The sequence below is a fragment of the Prosopis cineraria genome, unplaced genomic scaffold (genome assembly GCF_029017545.1).
Source record: "Prosopis cineraria cultivar Desert tree isolate PC_DT_omini unplaced genomic scaffold, ASM2901754v1 PC14, whole genome shotgun sequence".
Lineage (NCBI taxonomy): Eukaryota > Viridiplantae > Streptophyta > Magnoliopsida > Fabales > Fabaceae > Prosopis > Prosopis cineraria.
In genome coordinates this window covers 30,885,435-30,912,786 of record NW_026555345.1, presented here as the reverse complement: position 1 = coordinate 30,912,786, position 27,352 = coordinate 30,885,435, and the positions used below count along the sequence as shown (strand labels likewise).

General features: G+C 33.8%; 2 protein-coding genes across 2 annotated transcripts; both read right to left on the bottom strand.

The window, feature by feature from the left end:
• On the bottom strand, positions 1 to 4,250 carry LOC129292715 (NAC domain-containing protein 30-like). The gene is made up of 4 exons (XM_054930326.1): positions 3,978 to 4,250; positions 2,091 to 2,262; positions 1,696 to 1,969; positions 1 to 958 (listed from the first exon to the last, which is right to left on the bottom strand). Exons 1-4 carry the CDS (start codon positions 3,996 to 3,998, stop codon positions 943 to 945), a joined length of 483 nt encoding a protein of 160 aa, XP_054786301.1. The 5' UTR covers positions 3,999 to 4,250; the 3' UTR covers positions 1 to 942.
• Positions 4,251 to 14,719: 10,469 nt separating this feature from the next.
• On the bottom strand, positions 14,720 to 24,907 carry LOC129292962 (uncharacterized). The gene is made up of 11 exons (XM_054930715.1): positions 24,287 to 24,907; positions 23,674 to 23,987; positions 22,572 to 22,649; positions 22,363 to 22,465; positions 21,786 to 21,874; positions 18,824 to 18,935; positions 17,554 to 17,607; positions 17,439 to 17,487; positions 16,552 to 16,652; positions 15,789 to 15,901; positions 14,720 to 15,287 (listed from the first exon to the last, which is right to left on the bottom strand). Exons 1-11 carry the CDS (start codon positions 24,716 to 24,718, stop codon positions 14,942 to 14,944), a joined length of 1,791 nt encoding a protein of 596 aa, XP_054786690.1. The 5' UTR covers positions 24,719 to 24,907; the 3' UTR covers positions 14,720 to 14,941.
• Between the last annotated feature and the right edge of the window lie 2,445 nt (positions 24,908 to 27,352).

Here is a 27,352-nt window from a genome sequence, read left to right as displayed (position 1 = left end):
TATCAAAATAAAATGGCTTCTCCACTAAAACACAACCACTGTTAATGCAAGCAAGAAAGAGAATATACATTTGTAGATGACAGAAACATTGACACTGAAAAGTCAAACTTAGAAAAAGTAAAAGTCCAAGAAGTTTCTATTCAAATTCTTTAGACTCCGTAGAAATTCACTTTTTCAAGGAATCTCAATCCTTTTATACGTGGAGAAAATTTTCCGGCCAAAGGTTTTCTCCTAAAAAGACCTTCAGGCTTTCCATTTTCTGGACAACACTACATATTTTATATAACATAATGAAGATTATTATGATGAAATCCACCATTTTGGTAGCTAATAATCGGACTTATTATTTTCATGCACCAGAGGCGTGCTGGTTATGAATCAGGAAAGCATCCCAGGACATGGCTAGCTTGATGATTTTGAGGTAGTAATGCTTGTAGGTCATGACTCGAGGGCATGTTTTGATGAGAAAAATAAGAAGCGGCGGCAGTATCATCTGTGAACTGGGAAGTGAACAAGCTATCGAAGCTCTTCCAATCAATGCCTTGGCCGTCGTTAACGTTGTTATTATTGGTCCTTTCTTGACTGTAACTGCCTTCACTTGCGAGGCCATTTTGTTTCACTGCTCGAGCTTGTAGGGAAGCCGTGGGGCTATCGAGCTGTGGAACGAGCTCAACAAGCTGCAGGTTGTTGTTGCTGTCATCGAAAACGACATCGTTTGACGGAAACTGCTGGTTGTGGTGATTCGAAGTGAAGGGATGGCTAAAACTTGGTCCTTCATTACTTGGATAAAGCACCTGATTTAGGGCTTCGTTGGTGAATGATAGAGATTGATGAGGTCTTGCACTATTGCTTAATTGGTCCCTAAAATGTGTGTTTGGTTACCCCAACATTCGAAACTCTGTCTGTGCTGAGTAGGACTAGGTTTCTTGAATGCTCGGCACACTACCCATCCTTCTTCCTGCATAACAAACTCTTCCCTCCTTTAGATTTTTCTTGCATCAAATATTAACCTATTTTCTTTTTCTATTTTTGTTAATGAAAATGCTCAGCTAACTTGTCCTAAACTAGACAAACTTTCTCTAATTTTGTTGAACTCATGCATGTCAACGTTTTTTTATTCTTAAAACTAATTAATGCAAATTAAATCTCTTCTGAAATGTTTTCTTATTTTGGTTCAATTTGCCAGGAATATTTTTGAAATGGTAGCTGAATATTCATGAGAATAATGGCTTCCTCCACTTAAAATTTTAAATAATAAATTGAAATTTAAAAATATAAATAAATGAAACCCGTCATATTTATATCTGTGTGTGTATGTAGAGGTTATAATTAGTATATCTATCTGAAGGTTGATTATATATATTAAAAAAAGTGTTATACACAAAGTGTGTGCATATATGGGTGTGCGTGTGTGAAGGTTTCATGGTTGTGGTTACGTTTGCTAGAGTCTTTAGCAATGGGAATTTGGATGGAAAAGGCAAAATTAAAGTACCTTGACAGGCTTGTTTTCAACACCAATTTGAATGGAGATGGTTTTATTATAATTGCGTACGTTGAATAGAAATTATAGCACATTGGCTTCTCATATGTTTTGGCTTAACCCAAATATGCTTGGTAACTAGTTAGTTATATTACCCTGAAACACAGAGAGTAAACAAACAGAAGCACAAACAAAAGAGATAATAACGTGCGCACCTGAGGAGGAGCGTGTGGGAGGTTTGGAGGCGAAATTCATGCATAATCCAATCGGTCTTGGAGCCATAAGGAGCACGTCCCTTGTAGAAGACAAGGGTCTTCCTCATGCCAATGATTCTGTTCTTCTTCGACATCACTGCCTTGTCCCTACCTGTTGCTTTCCAGAACCCTGCTGCCGTCGCTCTGTTTGTTCTCGTTCCTGTTGGGTATTTCTTGTCCTTGTGACTGAAAAAATACCATTCTTTCTCTTCCTCGTACCCCATCTTGCATCTTTCTGCGCCCCCATTCACCATATTTATATTTATATGCATGATCAAGTTAGTTGCATCTTTATATTCAATTCATTTAAACATTATATATATATATATATATTATATGACTCCCACTCACATTACCTTGGATGTCCCATGGTTCAATCTTGTAGAGATCGATCTCTGCAATCACATCTAGGTCGATTTTTAACGAGTTTATCTTCCTCTTGAGGTAGTACCCTACGAGCTCTTCCTCTGTCGGACGAAATCTGAACCCCGGAGGAACACCAGATTCCATCTCCATTGTTGATCTCTCCTAATTTAAACCAACAAAAATGCATTCTTTCTTCAATATCATAATTAATTATTTCACCTTTTTGCTTCATTTTAATTTAACTCATCTCATGGCAATATATATATATATATATATAATATATATATATATATATATATATAGAAGACTGGACAAACTTAATTTGTTAGGCCAATACAGGCCTATAATCACTAATGGCAACAACTATAAGGAAATAAATTCGATGGCACAGAATTTGTTTTTTTTGCTCTTCAGAACTACTTATTAATTACAATCCTCAGAAGCTTACGAACTTTTATTCAAAACATGAGAAGTGTTGGTTTGAATCATCTTGATCAAGCAATATATATTTTATCGTTACGTAACCTTGTATGTTGATTATTCTAATTGATTAATTCCAAAATGGCCCAAATAATCAACCACACTCACCAGTACATGTTAAAGCTCCACTGCTTCCTTTATCTCATCGATCGTCATTATAGTTTTACAGCCTTATAGCTCTATATAAAAAATATCTACTCTAGGGTTGAAAACAAATATATATTTCTCGTAGTAATCATGATGATGATAATGAAAATTTGTTATATATATTGGACCAACAATTGGGCACCATGTGCGCACACAAAATTGGCAGACCAGCAGTGGAACCCCACCATTAATGAAACCGATTTAACAAACAATATATGTATAGAATATGGCCATGCTATAATTAATCCTAAGAAGCCCTGGTTCTATTTTGTCCTATATAACCATTGGCTTTAATTAATTAGTTGCATGAACTTGAGAAAAAAGTATGGTGAACACAAAAGTTGGCCGTAAAGCTTGACTTTGCTGGCACAAGCATGACACATTTCTTTGAGTGCAGTGCACTATTACTCCCTCAAAGCATGCTGGTGGTGGACAAAGACCTCTGCCTCTAGCAAATAATATTTTTTATCACCTTCATGGTGTTTTAACTTGTCCAAACTAATTTAAATATATTTGTTTATAGTAAAATGAACAGAAAAATTAAACATATACCAAACTCAAGATCGATGATGAGGATGATATGTAATCAGGGGTAATTAAAAAAGATTATAAGGTTAGGCCTAAAATCGATGGATTTGAGATATTTTCATTATAATTACTAATAAAATAAGGATAAAAATCTCGATATACTTTTCATGATAGTAAACCTCCAAAACATACCATTATATTCTTATAATTAATTAAAAGGTTTTTGTTGCAACATAAAAAAAGAAAATTAAACGTCTCATTGGTAAAATTATTTTATTTCCATTTATCCGCAACATGGAATCACCCCCACATTCACACCTACAAACATTATAGTACATCGCGTTCTATTATCATCTCATGAGCAGCTAATTAATGAAATTTCAGAAATTTCCAAACACAATCGCTACGTGCAGGACTCTTAACCTATAGAGTCAATGAACTCTAATCGATACCTCCTCTGAAAACAGTCTATTTATCACGATAAGATAATGGCCGGGGAAGACTTTTGCATTCGTCAAAATATGCCAGAAAATGAAATGCAGAAGAAAAGCTAGCTAGCCAGCACGTCAAAAGTTTCAAGTTCCCTGGGGGAAACCCGCCAAAGGACTTAGTAAGTAGAATTAGACTTTCGCTTCCGGTGATTCAAGCCACACGTCAATATGTTCTTGGATTAAAAACGTAACGCAACAGTTCATTCTAAATATATAATAGTGAGTACTCACAGAAAACTGGGTTGCTGTCATGATCTTCTTCTCTTCTCGAGCTTGCCCTGGACACTGAACGAGAGGGAGGGGCTCTAGAGGACAGAGGGGGTAGAGAGAGAGATGTGAATGTTTTGTGTAAATTAAAGAGAGGAACGATGTGCACACACATATAAATAATCCAATAATGTGAATAGGAGGAGGAAAGGTGCTGTTGAGAATAGAAGCAGGAGAGCGATATATATATATATATATATATAAAAGAAGGTGTGGCAGAGGAAGGCATTGATTGCGCGTGGGGATGGCACATAGATATCAGAAGGCAAAACATTTTTGTTTGGGCGGCGTGACACCAAGTTTTCACGCCACCCCCTCCTCCCTCCCACCGCTATATTATGCCCTAAGCCTTCATTTTCTAGCCACTTTCAACTTTCACTATTACACCACAAAAATAGTATTCAAGTCTATCTTGAGATCAGATTGATTCATTTTGTAGATTATTTGAATCTTAAATTAAGTTAACAAATTAAAATTTTGAATTAAATTATCCATGATAAGTCAAGGCTCAAGTGGCAATATACATATATTGTTTAACGACCAGTAAAAGGCTAAGTAGACTGGAAAGAGCTATATCTAGGCCACACCTCGCAACCGTGAATATATTTATTTGTTTTTCCTTTTATTTTTGATCATCAATCACTATACATATCGTTAATTTGTAGCCAGCAATGTGTCTCTGCCAGCCGAGGAAACCTAGTGGAGGATCACACACAGACAAAAATTGATGTACACACATGAATGTCACATTGTTTTCCCCACGCAGAGACTTGTGTTTGGTGCAAAGTCTGCTATAAGACATTTGGTATCATTACCTTTTTGCCATGTGGAGGCTTTGTCAGGCCTCCAAGCTGTCCTTATCGAACACTTAATCATTTGTGTTCTCCCCCCAGAGCTCCACCATTGTTAAGGATAATCTTTTTTTTTTTTTCACAGCTTCTTGGCTAGTTTAGCTAGTTTATTCAATATAATATCTATATCATGTTTCTTCAAAAACTCGTTTGTATAATCAACTCTTACACATGCAAAACAACTTTAGAATGCATTATGTATTGGAGTTATCGATCTACCAAAAGACAAAGTATATTGTAGGAATGGAAACAATACATAACTGTAGTCGTTTTTATAAGACACCATATAATATATTTTTTTCTTATATTCTCCTTATTCAATGGCTTATGTTTTCCAAATTTAGCTCTTCAATTTCTCACATGATGGGTTTAATAATAAAGGCAAATTAAAGTTGGAAAGTTTTTATCTATTTCAGGCAGAATTAATAAGTTTTCAATCTTTAATTTTCTTATTTATGGTAAAAATGCCGAAGGTAACTTAAAAAAAAAAATCAGATGGAGTATACTCCAAAAAGTGAAATAAGCATGATTTAAGTTGATGAGTACCAATCCATATATATATATATGTATGTTATATGATCTATATATATATATAATATCCTAGTATTTAATTTATAAGAAATTACGGCTCATCTCAAACTTTATTTAAAGCGCTCGCATATATATATATATATATGAGCTATATATAAAACTTATAGTTTGAAATAAAAATTCCTAACATGAACACAAAGGTTCATATCATCTGGTTAGGCCAAGAATGTCGAGGTTGACAACCAACAACGTACCTTTTGAGGGTTTATTGTCTTATTCAAGGAGGACCCATTACATTAAGAAAGAGCATCAAATCCAGGACAAAAATCCCATTAATTCATTTGAAAAAGCCGAAAGCTTAAATGGAAAGCTTACAACATTACCACAGAGTAATCCTTACACCCACAATTGCTGGCACAAAACCACTTTTTATTTCATTAACTTGGTTCCAACTTGCAGTACATTAATCAGTATTAGTCTAGTACTGATCACACTGATGTCATCTTTTACCAGCATTTAACTCTAGATATTTAATTAGAAATGTTTAAAGAATTAAATTATTAAGTAAATTAATTAAGACAATCCTATGCCATTTCTATAAAGTCATCCTAATGCTTTTTATTATTTATCTTTCCTAAGGTGAATAGTGTTAATCATCAAATCTTTCATCAAATTCTAGAAGAACATATCCAGTGTCTTCATCTTGTTTAGATCGTTTTCCAAGGACAGATTCAACATCCTAGTCGTCATTAAGGCTCCGTTTGGTTTGGGGGGAGGAGGGGAGGGGAGGGGCTCCTCTTCCCTCCCCTCATTGGTTAGGGGAGGGGAGCCCCTCCCCTCCCCTCCCCTCATTTGGTTAGGAGGAGGGGAGGGGAAATTTTTAAAATTTTCCCTCCCCTCCCCTCCAAAGCCTCCCCTCCAAATTGGGGGGGAGCTCCCCTCCCCTCCCTTCCCCCTCCTCCCCCTCCCCTTCCCTTCCCTCCTCTCCCCTCACCTCACCTCCCTCCCCTCCCCTTCCCTCCCCTCGAACCAAACAGACCCTAAGAGGGACAACAGTCTCAAGAGACTAAAGTAATTTCATATCCTTTTTAGACTTGTTGGGATACTTTTTTGCAAAATGCCATTTTGTCCACAAATTAAACAGCTGTCTAATCTTCTCAATTTCAAAGTTCTTCATTTGAAGAATCTCAAAGTACATCTTTTGGGCCTATAGGATCTGTGCCTCTGTTTGTGGGGATGACTCTTCTTGCAAGAACATAATTCATGTTCTTTGTATTTAATCTTCAAATAAGGCTTTTTACAAGCTGACAGCAATTTTGGCTTGCTTTTAAGCATAGACTTTAAAAGTTGTTGTTCACAAAGTTTATCCAAAGTGAATAGAACTAGTTGGCAAATTTATCCAAGAGACATTTGGGATATATCTCTCCTTAATACATTAATAGATTTGTGCAACTCTAGTTGAAGCTCATTAGGTAGAGAAGCTATAAACATATGTTTGAGGTTGATGTTATTGGCACCGTTCAGCATGTAATATTTTTCAAACATTCATTGAAGGTGCTTCTATGAATCCTTGCTATCAATTGAACAACATTTTATGTCAAAGAACTCCTATCTATTTCTTCTATTAATGAGGTTAAAGTCACCAAGGAATTCTCTGTGGAATGCTCCAAGAAACAAAGTAGCATCAAGTTGGCTACTTGAATCTTTTGGTACTCACTGAGGTTCTGAAACTATTCTCTCAAATTTCTAGTCATTCTTAAAAGAAATTTTGAGAGTACCTCTCTCAAAGTTACATATGGCCTGATCATCTGCAAATCAATTCAAGGACCAAACTTATGGAATCTTTCTCTTTATCTAAATGAAGATAGATTATCAAAAGTGAACCAAAGTCTAGAAGTAGGTCTGGAACTAGAACCATGGTTTATGGGTCTAGTGAAGTCTTCTTCCATGGTTTTTGACTCTTCATCAAGAGGATCTTCTATAGCTATTTTTGATTGAGGATGGGGCTGAGGCTAGACAACTGCAATTTTTGATAAATCAATTAGGTGTTGTTCTCTTTAAAGTTTGTATACTCTGTGGAGACCACGGTAGAAACTACTAAATTTATATCATCTTGTTCAAAGTAAACATGATCAAAGACAACTTATCGGATAGAAGCAATAATTCCTGAAGGGTTCAAGGGATCTTCAATCCTTTTGCATTTGTCAATTATTGATGGTGGCTTTGGCTTTGGTGGTGAAGGAGGAGGTGTTTTAATGGTCAAGGGTTTTTCTAATACCTTGGTATAGGATGTTAAGGCTTGAGAGTCATGTGGCTTTGTATAATAAGGTTTTTAGTGAAGAGGCAGATTCTCTAAATATGGTATGAGTAATTGGTTTATAGACTGAGTTTTTCTGTGCTTTTCTAAGAATAGGATAAGACATCTTAAATACCTTGTATAGTCAATCTTAGTTAGATAGGTTAGATGTATTCATAAATAGTCCTGGATTGGTCTTGAGCCAAATCTACCTCTATTTATTGTGACTATCTTCTTACTTTAGAAATTTCTTTTTCTTTCTTGAAGAATTCTAATCTAGTGTATCTTTCCTCAATAAATTTGAAAGAGCTCTGCATTTAATTTTTGTTCTTATTTACAGAGCCGTTGATAGAGATTATCTACTCGATCATCCATCTGATTCACTTGTAAGGATGGGTTTTCCGTTATTTTTGTTATTAATATTGAAGAGAAATTCTAACATGTAAGGAATATAAATTAAATATTAGAATACTTTTATGGAACTATTGTATGAAAAGCCTTCATAGGCACATATATGTATGTTGTTGAGAGGAAGAAAAAGATCGATTAAATAAAGTTGGTGCTACTTTCCCATCAAAGAGAAGGTGATAAGTAAGGAGAAAAAAACTAACAATCAAAATTAAATAACATAATGATTTTTATTAATTTCAAATTATTAAGTGATCATTAAGTAAAAAAACTAAATGTCATCTTAGATATAGATACTCAATGGCGTAAGCATATGTTTTGTCTTTTGTTTATTGAACTATATGCATATAAGAGAGAAAAAGACAGCCACAAAGGCACTCTCCATCTCAAAGAAGAAAAGTTTATAAATAATTTCCAAAGTATTCTTTGCTTCTAAATCTATCAGATGCAAATTTTTATTTAATAAATCTTGTGGTTTCCAGGAGGTTGCTTGTTTATGAGCCCTGAATTTATGTACTTTAGTTTTAATTAGCTTACAAACAATTGCAAAGCCTTAACTAACGCTTTGATAGATACATAAGATAAAACGAAATAAATTATAGAATACAAAGTAATTTCGTAGATAAATATATTTTTCATATCTCTCTATAAAAATAATAATAGAAATACAATTTTCATTTAACGAGGTGCTGTGGGTAAGTACCAGAACCATTACATGTTTCTTGATTTATGATTAAAGAGACATTTAACAAGTGATCTTTATAATATCTTAACAGCTCCAATCAAAATTAAAAAGCTTTAACTTGGGCCGAATTGAATAAAGAATACAGAGATCTCTAGTAATTATTAGTTTGTCTAAGATTTCACGATATATTTTCTCCGTATCAATATAATCGATACTTCTTAGACCCACACAGATCAGATCATTGGACAAGGTCTAGCTATTTTATACTGTTATTTGGAGTTCACTATTCATTTTCTTTTTTCATAATCTGACGAGAATTAATTTGCACCAGACAAGAAGAGTTCATTAACTAAAGATGACGTAAACAACATGGAAACTGGAACAATCATCGATCGACAGAAAAGGAAGTAAAAAGATGCATATGAATTGCACAAATAAAAGACATGAAAATTGTCAAAATGAATTAAAGTTGTGGCCACTAGAACTCCAGGATTCATTGTCAAACCAGTATTCCTAGTTGTGATATCCTTGATTGCTTTTAGGATAAACGTATCCATAACTTTCTTGGGCCGGTCGGTGCATTACATGCTCGATATGAATTTTCAAACGGATAAATCGACAAGTGAATCTCCTTGTTGACGAAAACCCTAATTTCACTGACCTAGAAAAACAAGCACTTCACCACATCAGCGACAGATGACATCCTTTTAGTTATTGTCAATAATTTTCAAGTTCTTACCTCGAAAAACAACTATCCAAGAGATAAAAATAAATAATGGATCCCATCTCAAATTTGCATAGATCATAGAAAATCATGAACCCAATCTGATAAAATCATCACAATCTGATATGAACAACCGACTTTAACTTTTCAATGATATTTTAAAGTTGTCATTATTACCAAAAGCTAGATTTTTTATTTCTTATTGGCTGCATTTCATGATCAACCTTTGATTAAAAAATTGTCAGACTAGTTTGAAATTTTATTTGTGTCTTTAATAGTTTAATCATTCCAGATATTGGCAAGAATTGCTTCAATTAATTAGCACTGATAGATCGAGCAGCGACAAAATAAGAGGTATAACTACGTAGGCAATAAATAACTAATCAAGAGGAATGAAACAAAACTTGTTCTTATTGATGTGGGCGCTTTGATATAGATGAGGGTTAAGGTATGGGGATCTTTGTTCTAGATACTGCTGGAGTAGTCCTCCGGGTGTGTGTTATTAAAAAAAAAAAAAAAGTATGTTGACAAATTTGAGTGGGACAGGCCTTGCTCTATATATAAAATTGAATGAAGCTTCATGGAATAAAAGCTTTCTCAATTACTACAATAGAATACAGACTTTGCATGTGACTATCGTTCTTCTTTCACCACTACACGGCCTATTTCATATTCATATCAAACGCAAACATCAACTTATTATGAGGTGAAAAATTCATAACAGACAGTCGTTTTCTGCATGATATATAAGAAAATAAGAAAATGAATATAATTCTTTCATATGAAATGCTAGATCATTGATGACTAGCGTGTTTTGAAAGGTGATTCTAGCTAGCTAGCTGGATGTTTCTAATAAGGATATATATATTTGGTGCAAAAAGGCATTATTAAGAAAATGCGAAAGATGAAGCTGTATGGACCACCCCGCAAGATTTTTTTTTTGTTGAAAGTGAATAATTGAAATAATTCATTATAGGTGAACCCAAAAGCACGAGAGAATGAATTAGAAATCTAGGTTTCAGTGTGCAAGTACCAAAAATATAATCAAGATTTGTGTGTGAACAAGGTGTGCAATCAATTGGGTGGAAACAGAAAAGGGCCATTATTATTTTAGCATGCAACACAAGGAAGAACGAATAATTATGAACATATCTTTTTCCATGATTTTAATCAATACTCTTGCATGTTACCATAGAAAAGGTCATCAGTTTTTTTTCCCCATTTAATTCATCAAATTATTTGCTATTTAATGCGAAGTTTGTTAGAGATATGCCAAAAAAACTGATCCTTGATTTTTTTTTTCTTTAATTGAAATTGAGCCTTTAGAGATACATATGACCAAAGAAGCGGACAAAGACGAGAAAATGAGCCTCATATTCTTTCTTCTGTATGATTATATCTCTACCTCTCTTTATCAGAGTGTCACATTTAGTGCAGAAGAAGCTATGTTCAAATTATTTTCTGTTGCTTAGATATTTTCTCCTACTTTTTCGTATAAATTATGGTTGCTCCAACACTTCCATGTTTTGGGTAAAGCAACAACTGTGACTACTAATTACTATTCACACCGTGTAGGGCTGTAAACTGAGTTCGTCATTCGCTCCTTTCAGAATCTTACATGGCTTGACTTGTCTTGTGTGAGAGAAACTCATACTTTTTTATTATTATTATTATTATTATTATTATTATTTTTGGATTTTCCCGTTACAGGTTTTTTTTTTTTATTTTTGGGTTTCAATATTGATAGTATTAAAAACCCCCCAGAAAATGACAAAAGGCTGGCATAGTACGCTGGTGATGAGTAATGCACCATGATAATGGAGTAAGTTGTTTATGGATTGCGATGCCTCTATTTGGAGTTTACAGCTTGATTAATTTTGGATTGAATCATGCCCTACAAGTTGAATTCAAATCCATTTGTATTCAAAATAACTTTTCTTTTAATTTATCAGCGAGAAATTGGGTTTAAGATTGGACTTCTACGGTTCTAACTTCTGCGTACTCATCATTTTGAACCATTTTTCTTACTTAATTACACCAATTATTAATGAAAACAAAAATTTCAACTATTTTGAGCTTTAGCTAGCTCAATCATGAGTAAGGTAAAAATTCCAAAATCAACGTTGAAAATTAAAGGTGGAAGAAATAATAACCCTGTCATTAATTCACATTAAGTCAACTCGAAGATAGTGGACAAAATTAACGAGGTAGGAGTCAGAGTGAGATATTAATCATCAAATTTGTCACTATCGTGGCCGGTTATCAGTTTGTGTCGAAGGTGGTCGGACGGCACCACCTTTCATTAGCCAACATGGCTATGGTGGTCTTAATAGGATCTTGCAATACAGACAACAATATCATCTATAAACAAGGTTCTGCTTACATGTTGATTTTGGGTCAAATACGTATCGATGGGCAATCATAAGCTTCTGTATATATACACACACACACACATATGGGGTTAGCTAGCATTAATGGCATATTGGCACCGTCACTATATGTCGGTTTCTCGATGTCAATTAGCTGCACTAAAATTTTGAATCTATTTGCTATAGTTTACTTAGGTGAATATAAGATTGAATAATCTTTGTAATTGTTTCACCTTGTAATGTAACAAAAAACTATGAATCTATTTTTATATTAATGAATTATTTTCTCTCCATCTCTCATGAACTGTATATATTTATTCCTATGAACGCACACAGGTTAGACAAAAAAACCACACCAGAACGTAACTCTATAGTTTCAACTTTCAAGTACTTTTGAGGTGGACAAAGGGAATCTTTATGTAAGGTTGAGAGTAGTAGTGGTGAGTATGTGGTTGATGTATGAATATAAAGGGGTAACTAATTGAAGTCTCTATCACAGAAGCTGAACAATATAATTACGAGAGAACCAATAAAGTGTTGGGAACAGAGCCGCAGCAGAGCAGGTATTGGAAGGTGAGGGAATGAAAGTGGATGAATATTGAAGAAGAAGGAGGAGGACGAAGATGATGATGAAGTTATATAATGAATGGGCCCCACCCTAGCGGTATCAATGCAATTCTCAAGAGGGATATAGCTACATTAATAATATAGCTGGTGGGGTTTGCTTCATCAAACGAGAAATAGTGTGAATCAAGCAATTGCTGAAGGCATTTTGGGGCGGTTTGTGGGACTACTAGATGGTGGGCTGCTTTGTCCCACGCACATTAAATGTATTTACTAAGCATACATTTTCAAACTCCTCATCATATCCATTCCTACATGGGAATGAAAGCATACCCATCTGTTCTTGTTTCTTAACTACATGTCTATATATTTTGGCCTTGCCTAAGTTTTAGTTTGTTGAGTAGAAGTCTTTCCTTGTAACACCAACTGTCTTTTTCTCTAAATTTCTCGGCACTCTGTCTTCTATCAATTAGTGATGCCCAAATAGTGAGAATCATTAATTTCATTTTCCTTTTTTTTCCCCCTTGTTCCCATTGCTTAGGAGTTTCTTCTGTGTATAAAATAATGAGAATTACAATCAAATCCCAAATTAAAAAATTAATTATTTTTTCAGTTCATTTATAAATCAAATTGTTATATTTACATATTAAACTTTAGCATAAACAAGTGAATGAGATTTGTAAGTAATTAATTTTTTTATGAAAGACCTACTTATAATTCTCTCTAAAATAAAAATGTTTTGAGAGTGAAAAAAAAATTGATGTAAAATAGCTCTAAAACTTTTATTTTAAAACATAATAGACTTTTGACCAATGCAGTGCTATCAAAACTAGAGGTAATTCGGGCAGGCTCAGCTTATTTGGATCGAATTTCATCACTTATATAAAAAGCCTATATAGTCAAACTTGACTCTAACACCTTTGAGTTTTAGGCTTATTCAGGCTGGTTTAAATATTCAAAACTTTTAAAAATATTTTTTTCTATTTTTTAATCAATTTCAATTTTGAAGTTATTTTGTTAAGCATAAAACATTATTTTAACTTTAAAGAAATAAAATAAAAATAATAACTTATTACCTTTGTACTTGAGTAACTCTATTACTATTTTATTGTATTATGTATAATTTATTTATAAATATTTTCTTTATTTGTAAATCAATATCTTACTTATCTAAATATTATTCTTATTATGGTTATATATAAATATTTTATATATATTAATTAAATTATATTATTTTAATTATGATCAAGTTGATCTCAATTCAATTACGATTAAACCACTAACTTAAAATTATTGCCTCGATTGGTTCAAAACTTTTAATAACTTTTAGATAAATTGTGCTTTTTATTTTTAAAAATATAAAAAAATAGTCATAATTACATATATAAAACAAAATTTATTTAATTATGCGTAAAATAATTTTTTTTGGAGTTGTTTTTTTTTTCATTTTTTACATTGTTTAAACCCTACGTATAAGAGATATATACTTTGAAGATAATCAAATAATTACCTAAAAATATTATTTTATTTATTATATGTATCTAATAATAAAAGCAAGAATTTATATATGTCTGAATTTTATTTTTAAAATTATCTTTTCTTTTTTACTTAAAATTAATTATTTTATTTTATAAAAAATATAAAATATATCTTTTAAATACTTAAATAATACATAGGACTTAACTTTTTTAAAAACTATGTGGATCTTAAAATATAAAAATCAATAGTAAATTATATTTTAAGATATTTTATTGATTAAAAATAATAAAAATATCAAAATGTAAATATTTTTTATTTTTTTAAAAAAATAATTAATATTTATTATATTATATATATTTTTAAAATATTATATTTTCATTCAAATATTCAAGTCAAACTCAAACCTAATTGGGCAAACATTAAAAAATTATTTTCTTCCAGCTTAACTTCAAGCTAACTAGTCAAGTTTAGTCTAAATTATCAACTCTCATAAAAACCACTAATCAGAGTTGCCACAAACACAAGAGCTACTAATATTATATTAATCGGGTACAATTAACTTCGAATAAATTTATGGTGTTGACTGTCGAGACCTTCAACTTCCCAAAATTCATCAGAAAAATTGACAGCCGCCGAGCGCCATGGCACCAACAAAAATCTCAGTAGCATTGAAGCACGACTGCTCAACAACTCTTGCATGCCCTTGGCCCAAAAAAAAAAATAATAATAATAACAACTCCTGAATGCAGTTGTATTAAAAGTAATTATTTTTGGAGTTGAACTGAACCGGTAAAAGTAATTATTCAATGACAATTTAATCTGACGATTTTCTTCTTTTTTGGTAGATTGAGTCCTTAAAAATTTCATACATACAAGTCCATCCGCAGTAATATGATGTTAACCGAAGAAAGAAAATCAAATGAGACGTTAATCACCCAAAGAACATAAACTTCCCCGAGCCAAACTACTGCCTAAGCAAAAGAGATCGACTCATAATTATACATGCAAGCCCAGATAACTTTCAAAGGAAGTTCCTCTGAAAGGTTCCAGAAGAAAACCTTGAAGATAAGCCCTCACACATGCTTTCTGGATCCAACCTCACATTCATCCTCCCAGCAGTTAGATCCTTTTCACGGTCCCAAGGTTTCCATGGATGTTGACCCACCCAATCTTCTTTCTCTGCTTCTTGTTTCTGCTTTGATTTCTTCTTAGATTTGCTAGCAATCTCTTCTTGGTGCTTTTGTACCAATGATTTTGACCTCTTCGCTTTGTTGTATTTGTCCACCAACTCTGCATCCTCACTAGCCCTTTTCTTCGCCTCTTCGTTAGAGGAAAGCGCTGTAGCCTCGTTGTAAGCTTCTAAATAACTGCCATGAAATATCATTATGATGTAGAACAAATAGAAAACTAAAACCAAGCACCTAAGTCTGAATATAATTTTTTATTGTCGGTGAAAAACAAGTCAATAAACCAATAATCTACCTCTAACAATTCCATACACATGTACATATACATCCACACACAACTAAAACTTCCAACAAGTAATGGTCATCTTGGAATCAGTAACCACAATCCAGACCTCCCAAAATAAAGTATTAATTATCTGATGGCCTGTTTAGCTGATAGACCTGTTTTGCTTGAAATCGTTTTGTTATTATAGATCAGTTTTCATTCAAAAATTAAATAAAAAATGAAGTATTGATCACGAAACTCTAACTTCTAAACTAATAATTAATAATCTAATTAGATCAAAACACATGAGTAGCATTGGCGTCACTTTATGGTCACCCAAAACCTCCTCAAATCATGTTCCAAACAGAAGGGAAGAAAAATTGACCACCAAAAACACTTTTGAATAGAATACGTACTTCATCTTTGCTTTCTGGGCTCTGTCTGATGGAGCATCTGTCCAAGCACTGGTATCACCACGGCCTTCCTTTGAGCTCCGGCTAAACTTAGTAGTTTGCGTGGGCATACCAGGCTGCAACATCAAACAAATTGCCTTCATTTAGAAAACTCACATGAAATATTAATAGATAGAGCTCCCTTTTACACAAATTAAAATGTCCATTGCCATGGTGGCAACTATTTCCCACCTTTCAGGAAAAAAAGAGAGAGAAATTACAAATATCTCATTTGATATAAAGTCAAATTATAAATATTTTCTTTTTTGTTGGAATAAATATTTTCTTTATTTTTCTAATCTTACAATCAATTATCCTACTACTTACCATCATATTACTGAAACTTCAGTCATATAGTGTCATTGACGTCTACTAGATAAAAGTGTAACTACTCTCAAATTGTGACTGTTTACCAAGCATATTAAGTGACCCCAACTGTATTCAGATTATCAAATATGGACTGTTAGAGAGGAGACGTGTGAAGCTGAGTAGTTAAGTTAATTATTAACAAAATCTTGGCTAGGACAAAAGGATTAATGAAAATTCAACCATAAAAGGAAATGTCGAAGCAAGAATAGCAGTTATGGCCGTTAATTGAGTTCCTTCTAGAATCTCTCTCTCCCCCCCTCCCCTTCTTCTTCTGTAGACAAATTCTATCTTTATGTACTCATGCATTCATTGATAAGCTCTCCTACATGCCGACTATCTAAGGAACAAGATCACTTACTTTCCTCTCAGGAGGTAGTGTTGTCATCCATTCATCTCTTTTTGGTTCAACTTTGACCTCTGTCTCTGCCAGAAGCACATCATCACCTTCCATTGATATACCTGCCAACAAGCTTTCTAACGATAAGATAACAAACTTCACAAGTAATGACACCAAACTACCAACCCTGCCACACTTTTAAAAAGGAAAGAACAAATGCGGCCAATCATTAGAAATAGAAGAATTTAACCCTGCAATAGCAATATACATTATAAGGGTAGGCCTTGCCCAAATGATAGTGATAGGAAAGTTCATGATATGTCTATTTTCCAACATCAAATGTTCACTCAAAATGTAAACCATCACCACTAAAAAGAAAGAGCATATACCATTGACTTCATTCCATATTCCACAAAAAGACTCGCTGAATTAACACTTGAGCACCGTGTTTAGTTATTAATGCATAAGAGGCAATACTCCATCAAGTATGCTGGTCACTCATAACGTACCTTCTCCCGGAAGCACAAGGCAAGGTCACTCAAATTAAGAAGAAAATAAGAAAAAAGCTTTTACAATATCAATCCAATTTCTGTGTAAGATGAGACTAGAGTATGCATCAGTATATTAGATTAACTTGTTATACCCTCACTCCAATCCCAGCTCAATGCATAAAAGGTATGACTAGAAAAGTAGGGATAAAACAGCTAAGATTGTCTATAATGAACTACATGTTATATCCTACAAATTTCAAATCTATTTCTACTTTCATTAGCAAGGTGAATGATAGACATAAGATTGTTAAAGGCTCTACTCTTATTTCTTTTTATACTTCTTCTAAGCCTAATATGCAAGAAATTAAAAATAAACTAAATTGTGAAGGGCCTCTACATCAGCATCAGTAAGCTCACCTTGTGATCTTCGCCAGAGTGCAGCCTCACGCATAACTTTGAACTCAGCCTGTAGACACGTGAAGGTATTGGTCATGGCAATTATAAGCTAAGCAAGTCAACTAAGCTGTAGTACCTTTAAATCCTCCTGCTCTTGCTTCAGTTTGATTTTATCATCCATTGCTTTCCTCTGCAAAAGGAACAATGTTGTCTAGTTAAAACTGTTCGCATGTCACATAACAGAACTTGAAATAGTACGAAGCACCCAATGGATTATATGTCATATCAGGTGCTAAAATAAACCTTAAAAACTTGAATGTTTTAAACAATAATAATAAACAGAAGTAAAAGGAAAGTAAATGAGAAAATTTGGAGAGCTGAACATTTTTATTTTAAAACTTAGGGATTGAAAAATGCACTAATCTGAGTTATAGGGAGAATCACATCCCCACCTGGGAAGACAATTATTCGTAAACAAGAATCAATACAAAATGAATTGCTATTAAAATAAGAACATGACTTGTTCTTATTATTGGTCTTTATCCATGAATAATTTCATTCCCAAGTCTTTGTATGTGATTGTCCCTAAGTTATATAGTTTTGAAAACCGGACTGAAAATTGGTTGAGCTTGCTAGAACAGAGGTCTGACCTCCAGACAAGACTATCCGGCTCAACAACTGATCAAATGTTAACAAAACTAGCTGGTTCAACAGATAAACCAGCATGAATGAGGCATGTTCAAGTGCCTTTGAAGTTTGAACCAGTCTAAGTGTGGTAAGCTGGGTTGGGATGACATTAAGTTTAACTCTTAATAGAAAAACAGCACAGCTGCCCATAATTTTTGTGGAGGACTTATCTACTGATCCATCATTTCTTTCCAGAAGAGAAAGATACTGTGCATAAAATTACCAACTACTTAGCAAAAGTAAACTCAATATTTAAAAAATAAATATTTTCAACAAATATTTCTATGGGTAGGCTTTCATGTTGAAGTTCATTGAAAAGGCAAGAGATCCTTAATGACCGAACTGTTAGCAGCTCATTCCATGCCACCCTATGCTAACAAATTTAGTTTCAGCAAAGGTACAAGAGGCTTGGGCTTTGTCCATACCTGAAAGCCCACAGGCCATCCGCATGAAGGAATGGTAGATATTAAAATTAAAAAAATATTAATAAAAAAAAATCAACAATAGATTAGGCATAAATAGATAAATATCAACTATCATTGGATCACTTGACCAAGCCTATCACGTATTTACCACACCCCAACACCAAATACAGTTGCTGCACCAAGATAACAACTAGCAGAAAGATTCTAAGATATAGATAAAGCAAATAACTTTTTCGTCAAAACTCTCACCTATTAATCACAGAAATATTTCAACATAATCCATAGCTGACTAACCTTTTCTGGATCTTGTAACTCTTTAAAAGCCTTGTTTATCTTGATAAATGCTTGGTGGGCTAGAGGATGAGAGCATTTGTCTGGGTGAACCAAAAGTGACATCTTCCAGTACCTAAAGAGGCATTAAACAAGATAATAAAAAAAAAAATGGAAATGATTTTGATTCTATATGGCACTCCATATTAGGATAATGCTTGAAAAAGGAGTAGAGCAGCAATTTGATCAGCATAGAAATATTATACAAGTAAAAGAGGCCATGAAAAAAAATACGAAGTAACTAATCAGAAGAAAAATTCCAAGCATTCAGGTTTGATGCTCAAATTTTAGCATGGTTTAAGGTGTAAATTTAGTCACAAACATTTTTCGAAGAGCACTAGATAGCCTATACTATTAAGTGATGCAAAATAAATCAACAATTTAAAATAGAGCATCAAACGCCAACCGTTAACTTTGAAAAAGTTGACCGTTAATTTTTTTTTTTCACTAAAATATTTACACATGGCAAGTTTTTATTGACTGGTCCCTCCCTTCTCACTACATTGACCCTTCTTCTTCCATAACAAGACACACTGGGTTTCGGAATTGGCCACCTCTCCCCACTTTTCTTGCCTGCAACAGCAATGGTCTGCAACCATGACTATCTTCTCCAACCCCTCTTTCTCTTTGAGTTCCGAACTATATGTAACACCATGGAAATTGAAGGGAGGTGAATGAGGAGGTTTAGGATTCCAAGAGACTCAAGACAGAACTGTACACTTCTGCCGATAAATCACAAGGACCATAGTACCTCAGACACAAAGGGAACACTTGAGAAGTAGCAACAAGAACTTCCCTGCATGGCTCACATGCTTCTTCCTTCTCTGAAAAACCACACGTTTCTGAGAGAAAAAAACAGAGTCCTAGAGAGAGAAATAGAGGCAGAGATGGCTTAAACATAGAGACCAGATTTGCGCCTCTTGGACTCCACCCCTGACTTCGTTTTCTGCGTCGCCGCCAGTGTCTTCTCTCACCTTATTTGAAGACATTGACAAGGATAACGCTGACGAAGTAGAAGACGACAACAATGGCTCTTGATGATGATGATCCTTCCCAGTGTCGAACGACAGCGACGCATTGAGAGCACAAGGAATGAGAGCCAAAGATAGATACCAAAGTTGGTTAGTGAGGCAGTGGAGATATTGGTGGGTTTGGTGGGTAGGAGAGAGAGGGTTAGACGAGGCAATGGTGAATGGATTCTCTCTCTTCAAACGGCATTATAACAAATTGATGGAAAGGTGCCAAGTGGTCTGATCTTATGAGTTCATGATTTATTTTGCACCACTTGATAACCATTATCCAGTACTTCTCAAAAAATAATTCATGGCTAAATTTGCACCTTTACCTTTTTAGCATTAGTATGTTTAGACTTTTGAACCAGTACAGCAGACAACAATCAAAGTTGAGTAAAGTAGTGTGCACAATCTCCACCAGACAGGAAAGTTCTTTTCCCTATTTTAAGTTATGTCAAAACAGTAATCTGTTCTGGCATGAGACCACAAATTAAAATTGATATGTATTCCTTCAGAAGATTCTTCGTTAATTTGATCAAGAAGAATATTATGACTTCTGCTGTATTTCTAGCCCCTTCAACTTTTTTTTTTTTTTGGCTGCATAGCCCCTTGTACTTGCTACATGAATCTACATCTATTCTTTAAATAGGATTGACGTGTGTTTCCTTTTCAAAGGCTAGCTGCCCACACCTGATCCCTTTTCCTTTTTGTATCTAACCTTCACCATCTTCAAGGAAACCCTCTCTTCACATTTGAAGGGGGGAAAAATCAAACCTAATTTTTCCTTTTTGTAACAGAGTTTATGATGTAGTAAGGGAAGGAACCAAAAGGGTATGACAAGTAACCTAAAGACTGAGCAACCCAAACATAACCATCAAGAAATCTCAGTTCAAAACAAAACATAAAATATTAGTCCTACTAAAGTATATCACAAAGACCCTGTCAACTGATTTTGAAATTTGAAGGCACTAATAAGTAATAAATAAGAAATAAACTCACCCTACAAATACACAAATCAACTTAATGAACATAATCATTATCCACTCACGCTGCATTAGTTTGACGCCCTTACATATACAACTTTCTATTCGGTTGTACTCTTCATAGAGACTAAAACTAAGAAACATAAATGAGTGCTTGCATTTTACTTTTGGGCATCTCCAGACATATTTCACCTCTTTCTGTGATTATGTGTGGGTATTTGATAGTGTACAGGTCAAATAGTTTAAGCTATGATATGAAGGTGCACTCATGCAAGACAATGAAACCATCTCTACCCCAATCAGACCTTACCGGTCATGCTAGCTGCTCAACAAATTTGATAGGTTTAACTAATCAGGTATGTATCAATATCAGATATGTGGCACCACTCACTCTTTCTTCTCCCTTTTTTCTTTCTTTTTTGGATTTCAAATGATTTCTTCTTCACTCCCAGTCTTGTCTCTGCATTCACTCTCTATCCATCAAAAACCTTTCTTTACCTTTTCTTTTTTCATAATTTCAGATATCTTTTCCCTCTTTTTCAAACCACAATCTCTCCCCTCAATCCAAGCAAGAAAAATTCACCAAATGAACATGCCATGCTGACAACTAAGTCACCTCGGCTCTTAAAATTTTTCATTCTGCACCAAAGTTGACCAGATAAAGAATATTGATAGGAAGAAAGAGGATAGAAGCCAGAACTCAGAAGAAAGGGGGGACAGAGAGAATTAAGATTCATAACTTCATCAACGACCATACACATGTATATAAAGGATAGTTATTAAAGAATCCTACAAAATAACTCCCTTAACAATAAGTCAGTTATAAAGATTAAGAACTAATAAAAAACTTACAAATATTCCTCTACACAACTCTTATGCATAAAAAATATCCTATTCGTCAATTAATGACGTCCATGAAAGAGAACAAACCTTTTCTTTATGTTATCACCAGACATATTATGGTTGACTCCAAGAACATCATATGGGCTGTCAGCCTCAGCTTCCATGATTCTTGTAACCTGAAATGAATGGTTGACAAGCTAAAGTAAGATGAATTGTTCAATGCCATACAAAAGCTTAGAGCATAACTGACGATAAAGTTCATTTGAATGGATAATAGCATATATTGTAGAAAAAGATGAGACATGTCATCTGAAATCAAGGATGAACTGGCTCTTCATTTCAGGTCTAAAAATTGAAAAGAGAAATGGAAAAATGGAGACATTAGAAAGCATAGGCCAACAGAAAAACAAAAGAGACATCAAAAGACAAAAGCTATCAAATTAAACTTTCTAATTTTTCAGGTTCCCAAGGAAAATGACACCTTAAAATAAAAATACTGTACACCAATTGTACAAACCAAGGCTTTTATCTTAATACTTATCACAAGAGAGAAATTTCAACGGACATGCATCATTTTTGAAATTAAATAAAAACGTATAAAAAAAATATACCTAATGATTGCACAAAGAAAAACTGACTTTGATGTATCATTAAAGTTAAATACCTCTTCAAAGCGTTCTGCCTCATTAGCTGATTCTGCTTCAGTAACCATAGCAGGTGGTGGAGGTCCTATGAATAATTCGGCATCGTCTACCAGTTCTGCTTCTCTAAGAATAAATTTGAAAGTTTCAAAAAGCATAGAATGATGCGAATTAAGTCCTGGAAATCAAATGATATAAAGCATTTACCAAGGAAAACATCATAAGTTGGCACCTGAGCTCAGCTTGAGCCTCTGTTAATTTGGCGGCAGCAGCAAGTAACTCAGCTGATGGCATTGCAGGGCCTATCATTCTGCAGAAATAATATATCAATAATTAAAAATAATACCAACCTCCCCCTCAAAACTACCAACAAAACATTGGGGGAAAATCCTTACACAATCATTATTGAGTTAAACATTAAGTTTGTACAGATAAGAAAATATCAACTTATAAAAAACAGTTAATTTCTGGTCAGATGGAGGATCTGCATAACAGATCAAATAAAGTTATTGTTCTTGATTCCTGGGAACCATCCTTTTGCATGACAACTCACAGTCACTCACTTTCACAAAAGTATACAATAAGGTAAACAGCAACCTATTGAAACAAACAAATAGCCCAGAGTTCATAGCACCCACAAACCCCAAAGAAAAAGGGAATGTGAGAACTAGAAAATGCGGAACTCCAGGCGTAAAGACACGTTGTTTCCTGTTCTTGCAACCCCACCTCCCATAGTGAGACAGCAGGTTTCTCGAGGCATAGGTGAAACCAAACTGATTCCCAATTAAAAGAACACTCTACTGAATAGGGAAAGCTACAGGAAAGCCTCAGTCTGCACACTTACATTTTATCTTAGCGAGTTATCAAAATGATATAATATAAAGAAGGCTATGTATGATATTCATCGACAGATCAAACTAGTAAAGAAGTTTCCGCGATGGATTTTCCTACAAGTGAGCTGATTAATTAATAACAACAACAACAACAACAAGCCTTTATCCCACTAGGTGGGGTCGGCTACATGGATTGCAAGACGCCATTGTGCTCTATCATTTATCAAGCTTTTAGAAATATTATTAATTAAGAGATCACGTTCAACAACTTCCAAGAGTGTTCTCTTAGGCCTTCCTCTACCTCTCTTAATATCCACCAAAAATCTTTAACTAGAACTATTGATGATAAACAACAGTGACAACTGATGAAGAAACAAAAGAGAAGAAACATAACAACAAATGAAACAAATCATGAATCCTTGTGATGTCCATATCTCTAGTTCTCCATAGAAGAATGTATTTCATAAAATTTAACATAACGAAAAATATTCATCCTCTCACCTTCTTTGGGGACCAGCAGAAGGAGCTTCTGGGTCATCAACCATCTTCTCATTTCCCATATCTGCTGGAACTGAATATGTTTCAGTCATTGCCGCAGAAGTATCTATTTGCTCCTTTAGGGAATCTATATATGAGTGAATTAAAGGGCCAACAACTTCCAAAGTGGGACGAACTTTAGAAGGAAGTAAGAATACTCTATCTCCATTTTCCTCAAGATTTAATGAAAGAAACAACTTCTTCAAATGCTTCGTAAGCAATCTTTCAGATATTCCCTTGATGTCAACGGCTTGCCCATCATCAATCATTTGCAAAAGCTGTAATAGAAATAAGATTAAGAAGAAACAAAAGACAATAGCTGTTGTTGATTAATAAATACAGTATTAATATCGCATTAGCCTGATTTCCTGCAACTAAAATTCCGACAATTTTCGCCAACACAAGTTCAACTGTAATTAAAAAAAAAAAAAAAAGCAACATACTTCTAGCTTAGAAAAGTTTTCCCTGAGCGTTGTCTGAACAGTTTAACTGGCATCATTGGGTTCACTAAACACCACCAAAATTATCTATCGAACGACCATTCAAATAAGAAATACTTAATAGGTAAGAAAAATACCTGTTTCAAATCGTTGCCAACATTAGGAAACTCCCTCATCATTTCACGCAGCACAGTTTCAGGTTCGACTCTCAATCTCTCTTCCTCCTCAGACCCACCACTGGAAGAGTCGAACCCGTTTTCACTAATTTCATCAGAATCGTAGTTCCTCTTCTTCTTTTTCCCTTCTCTTCTCATCTTCCCTCGTTTTCTGTCTCTATGTCTGCGACTCTCCTTCCTATCTCTCTTTTTCCTTCTCCTTTTCTCGTCCTTTTCCATTCTCCGTTCTCTCTCTCTCTTGGACCTCGCATCGCTTCTTCTGTGCCGCTCCTTTCGATGACGGTACCGCCTCTTGGAAGAGTGATCAGAGTCGGAGGAAATCGACGGAGAGGATGACGACGGAGAACTACTGGTTGTGTCCTCTAGCTTCTGCTTCTTTCTTCTATCACTCATCTGGGGCTTTTGAAAAGTCGTGAATCTACGAAAGGAATAGTTGCATGAATAGGAACGGCTCCAGGTTGAGGAAATTCAATTGCGATCATAGAAACAGAAGATGGAAGCATATTCAACCCAGCCTTCTTCTATCAATGCGATGCGGGGAATTTTGCCTCCCTCGGCATCCCAACTTTTTCTTTCTTCTTTATTTTAAAATTTAAAAATTTTAATACAGTAGAAGCCCGGACCCGATGCTCATCACATCTCCTCTGCCTTCGTTTCATTTCAGCCTAAAATATCTCTATCATTCTTTTAAATTAATATTATATTTATTAAAATAAAAAATTTAATATTAAATCTAAATTATTTATAGTAATACATTTAAATAATTAATTTTTAAATTTTTAAATATTAAATTAGGTCATGTGAATTATATCTAAACTATTCAGAGTCTATTTAGATAATCAAATTATAAAATTATAAAATTTTTAACATTAAGCTGAACTGTTAGATTAAATTTGTATCAAACAGATTAAAAATAAACATATTCATTAAAATTTCAAAATTTTTATATTTTTTATATTAATAAATATAATGTTAAAAGGGGAGAATTACATTAAAGCCCCATAGAAGAAAATTAATTACTGTAAGGTCTATTGACAACTGAACTAAACTATATTAACAACACAATCAATTGTCAATACAGCTTAGTTTAGTTATTAATGAATCTTGTAATAATTAATTTCACTATATAGAATTTGGTTGTAATTCTCCCTATTAAAAACATTTAAAAATTAAATTAAATCAACGAGAGAGATCAATTTGGAATGAAATGCACTTGGCCCTAATGAGCACCAAATACAAATCCATAATTTGCCATGTTTAGAGACCAAGAGATCTTTTAATGATGGAAGATGTAGAGCAACTGAATAATATATTTTATTAAAGGAAAAATGACAATAAAATTCCTTTAAATTATGTAAATGACATTTTAATCTCTTAAAATGTCATAATTTTTTTAAAATTTTTAGAGACTTTTCTGTCATTAAGAAATTAATATCCTTAATTCAAATATCAATTACTATTCACAAGTTTTGTTCTAAGATTCACAACTTTTTTATTTAAATTATAAGAATTCAACAACAATTTGTAAGTTTGAATTAAGGGTAATTTAATCATTTACATTAATTTCTTAATGACAGAAAAGTCCCTAAAAACTTTAGAGAAATTATGACATTTTAAAGGATCAAAGTATTAATTATATAATTCAAAGAGATTTTATTATAATTTTTCCTTTCTTAAATCATTAGATCGTTTGATACAAAGATCAACTAAATAAATAAGCAAGGCTATAACTATTTGTAAGCAAATAAAAACATCATAAACTAAAGCCCATAATTGAAATAAACCTGATAAACATAATCAAAATTATTTGATTTTCTCTACACTTTCCCTCAAGTTGGAATCGAAGATGTTCAAAGTACCCAACTTGATTATCATTCTCTCATGACTCCCTCTTCCAAGTGCTTTAGTAAGCACACTAGCTTGCTACTTTGTAGAATAGATGTGTTGCAATGAAATCAACCCTTTTTATAACTTTTCCTTCACAAAATGATAATCAATTTTAATTTGTTTCGTCCTCTCATGAAACACTATAGATACAATCTGTATAGCAACCTTATTATCACAAAAAACACTGACAGGAGTTAATTTGGTATGTTCAATTCTTTTAATAAACTTGTCAACCACACTATCTCATATTGAAGGTCAGGAACAAGAATAAAAGAATATGTGTGTATATATATATATATATATATATGTTGATGGGGCTAAAATACTAGTGCAAGTGTAAAAATGATGTTTTAAACATGTTACAATGGTTTGATGCAATGCAATGATATTTGCCTCCCCCTTTGTTTTTGATAAAAAGGGGTTGAGGAGTGATTTTATGCAATACTGGTGTTTAAGTATGTGTGATGTGTTGTACTGATAGTCTTAGATCCAGTGGACATGATCTAAATGTTAGAAAAGACTTTTAGTACTTGTTGTGGGTTTTGGACACCCTTTTTATGTAAAAGTTATAAAGAGTGGTCAAATTATGTTTGGGTATTCAACTTCTTAGTGTGATCTATTTTAAAAGTGAAACATGTGCCATTAGTTAATGTATAAAAAGATCTGTTCATAGACACCTAGATTGTAACATTTCAATTTTTAATTCTCTAAATTACTAAGATTAATAAGGAAAATTAAGTAACTTAATGTGGTGTGTGGTCAAAGGAGAGTAATAAGTGGCTTTAGTTGTAATTCCAAGTATAAATTAGGTCCAAAGTGAAATTAGGTCATTTAGGGACTAAAAAATGGAGAAAAATAAACTAAAAAGCCTCTGTGCCACATGCCACGATGCGTGCACGGTGCACCACAACGCACAGGGCCATCAGGCAAGAATTTTCCTTATTTACACCACATGTTATGGCGCATAGGGACAAGCACCACGATGTGCAGTGTGAATTCTGCAGAATTTAGACGTGAACTGATGCGAAAAATAGAAAGGAAAGGAAAAGGAAATGGAGGAGCTCACATTTGCTCTACTAAGGCATGACTTAGATGAGAATTTGAGAAGGTTTGAAGCTCTAAATTATCTAAGATAAGATT

Bases quoted from the DNA above. Each gene is read 5' to 3' on its own strand.
- LOC129292715 (XM_054930326.1), bottom strand. From the start codon at position 3,998: ATGACAGCAACCCAGTTTTCT. The intron at 2,263-3,977 runs GTGAGTACTCAC...GGTTTAAATTAG, and splicing joins TGACAGCAACCCAGTTTTCT to GAGAGATCAACAATGGAGAT. The intron at 1,970-2,090 runs GTAATGTGAGTG...ATGGGGGCGCAG, and splicing joins TGAACCATGGGACATCCAAG to AAAGATGCAAGATGGGGTAC.
- LOC129292962 (XM_054930715.1), bottom strand. From the start codon at position 24,718: ATGAGTGATAGAAGAAAGAAGCAGAAGCTAGAGGACACAACCAGTAGT. The intron at 22,466-22,571 runs GTGCCAACTTAT...ATTTATTCTTAG, and splicing joins GAGGCTCAAGCTGAGCTCAG to AGAAGCAGAACTGGTAGACG. The intron at 16,653-17,438 runs GTGAGCTTACTG...GCTTGTTGGCAG, and splicing joins ACTCTGGCGAAGATCACAAG to GTATATCAATGGAAGGTGAT.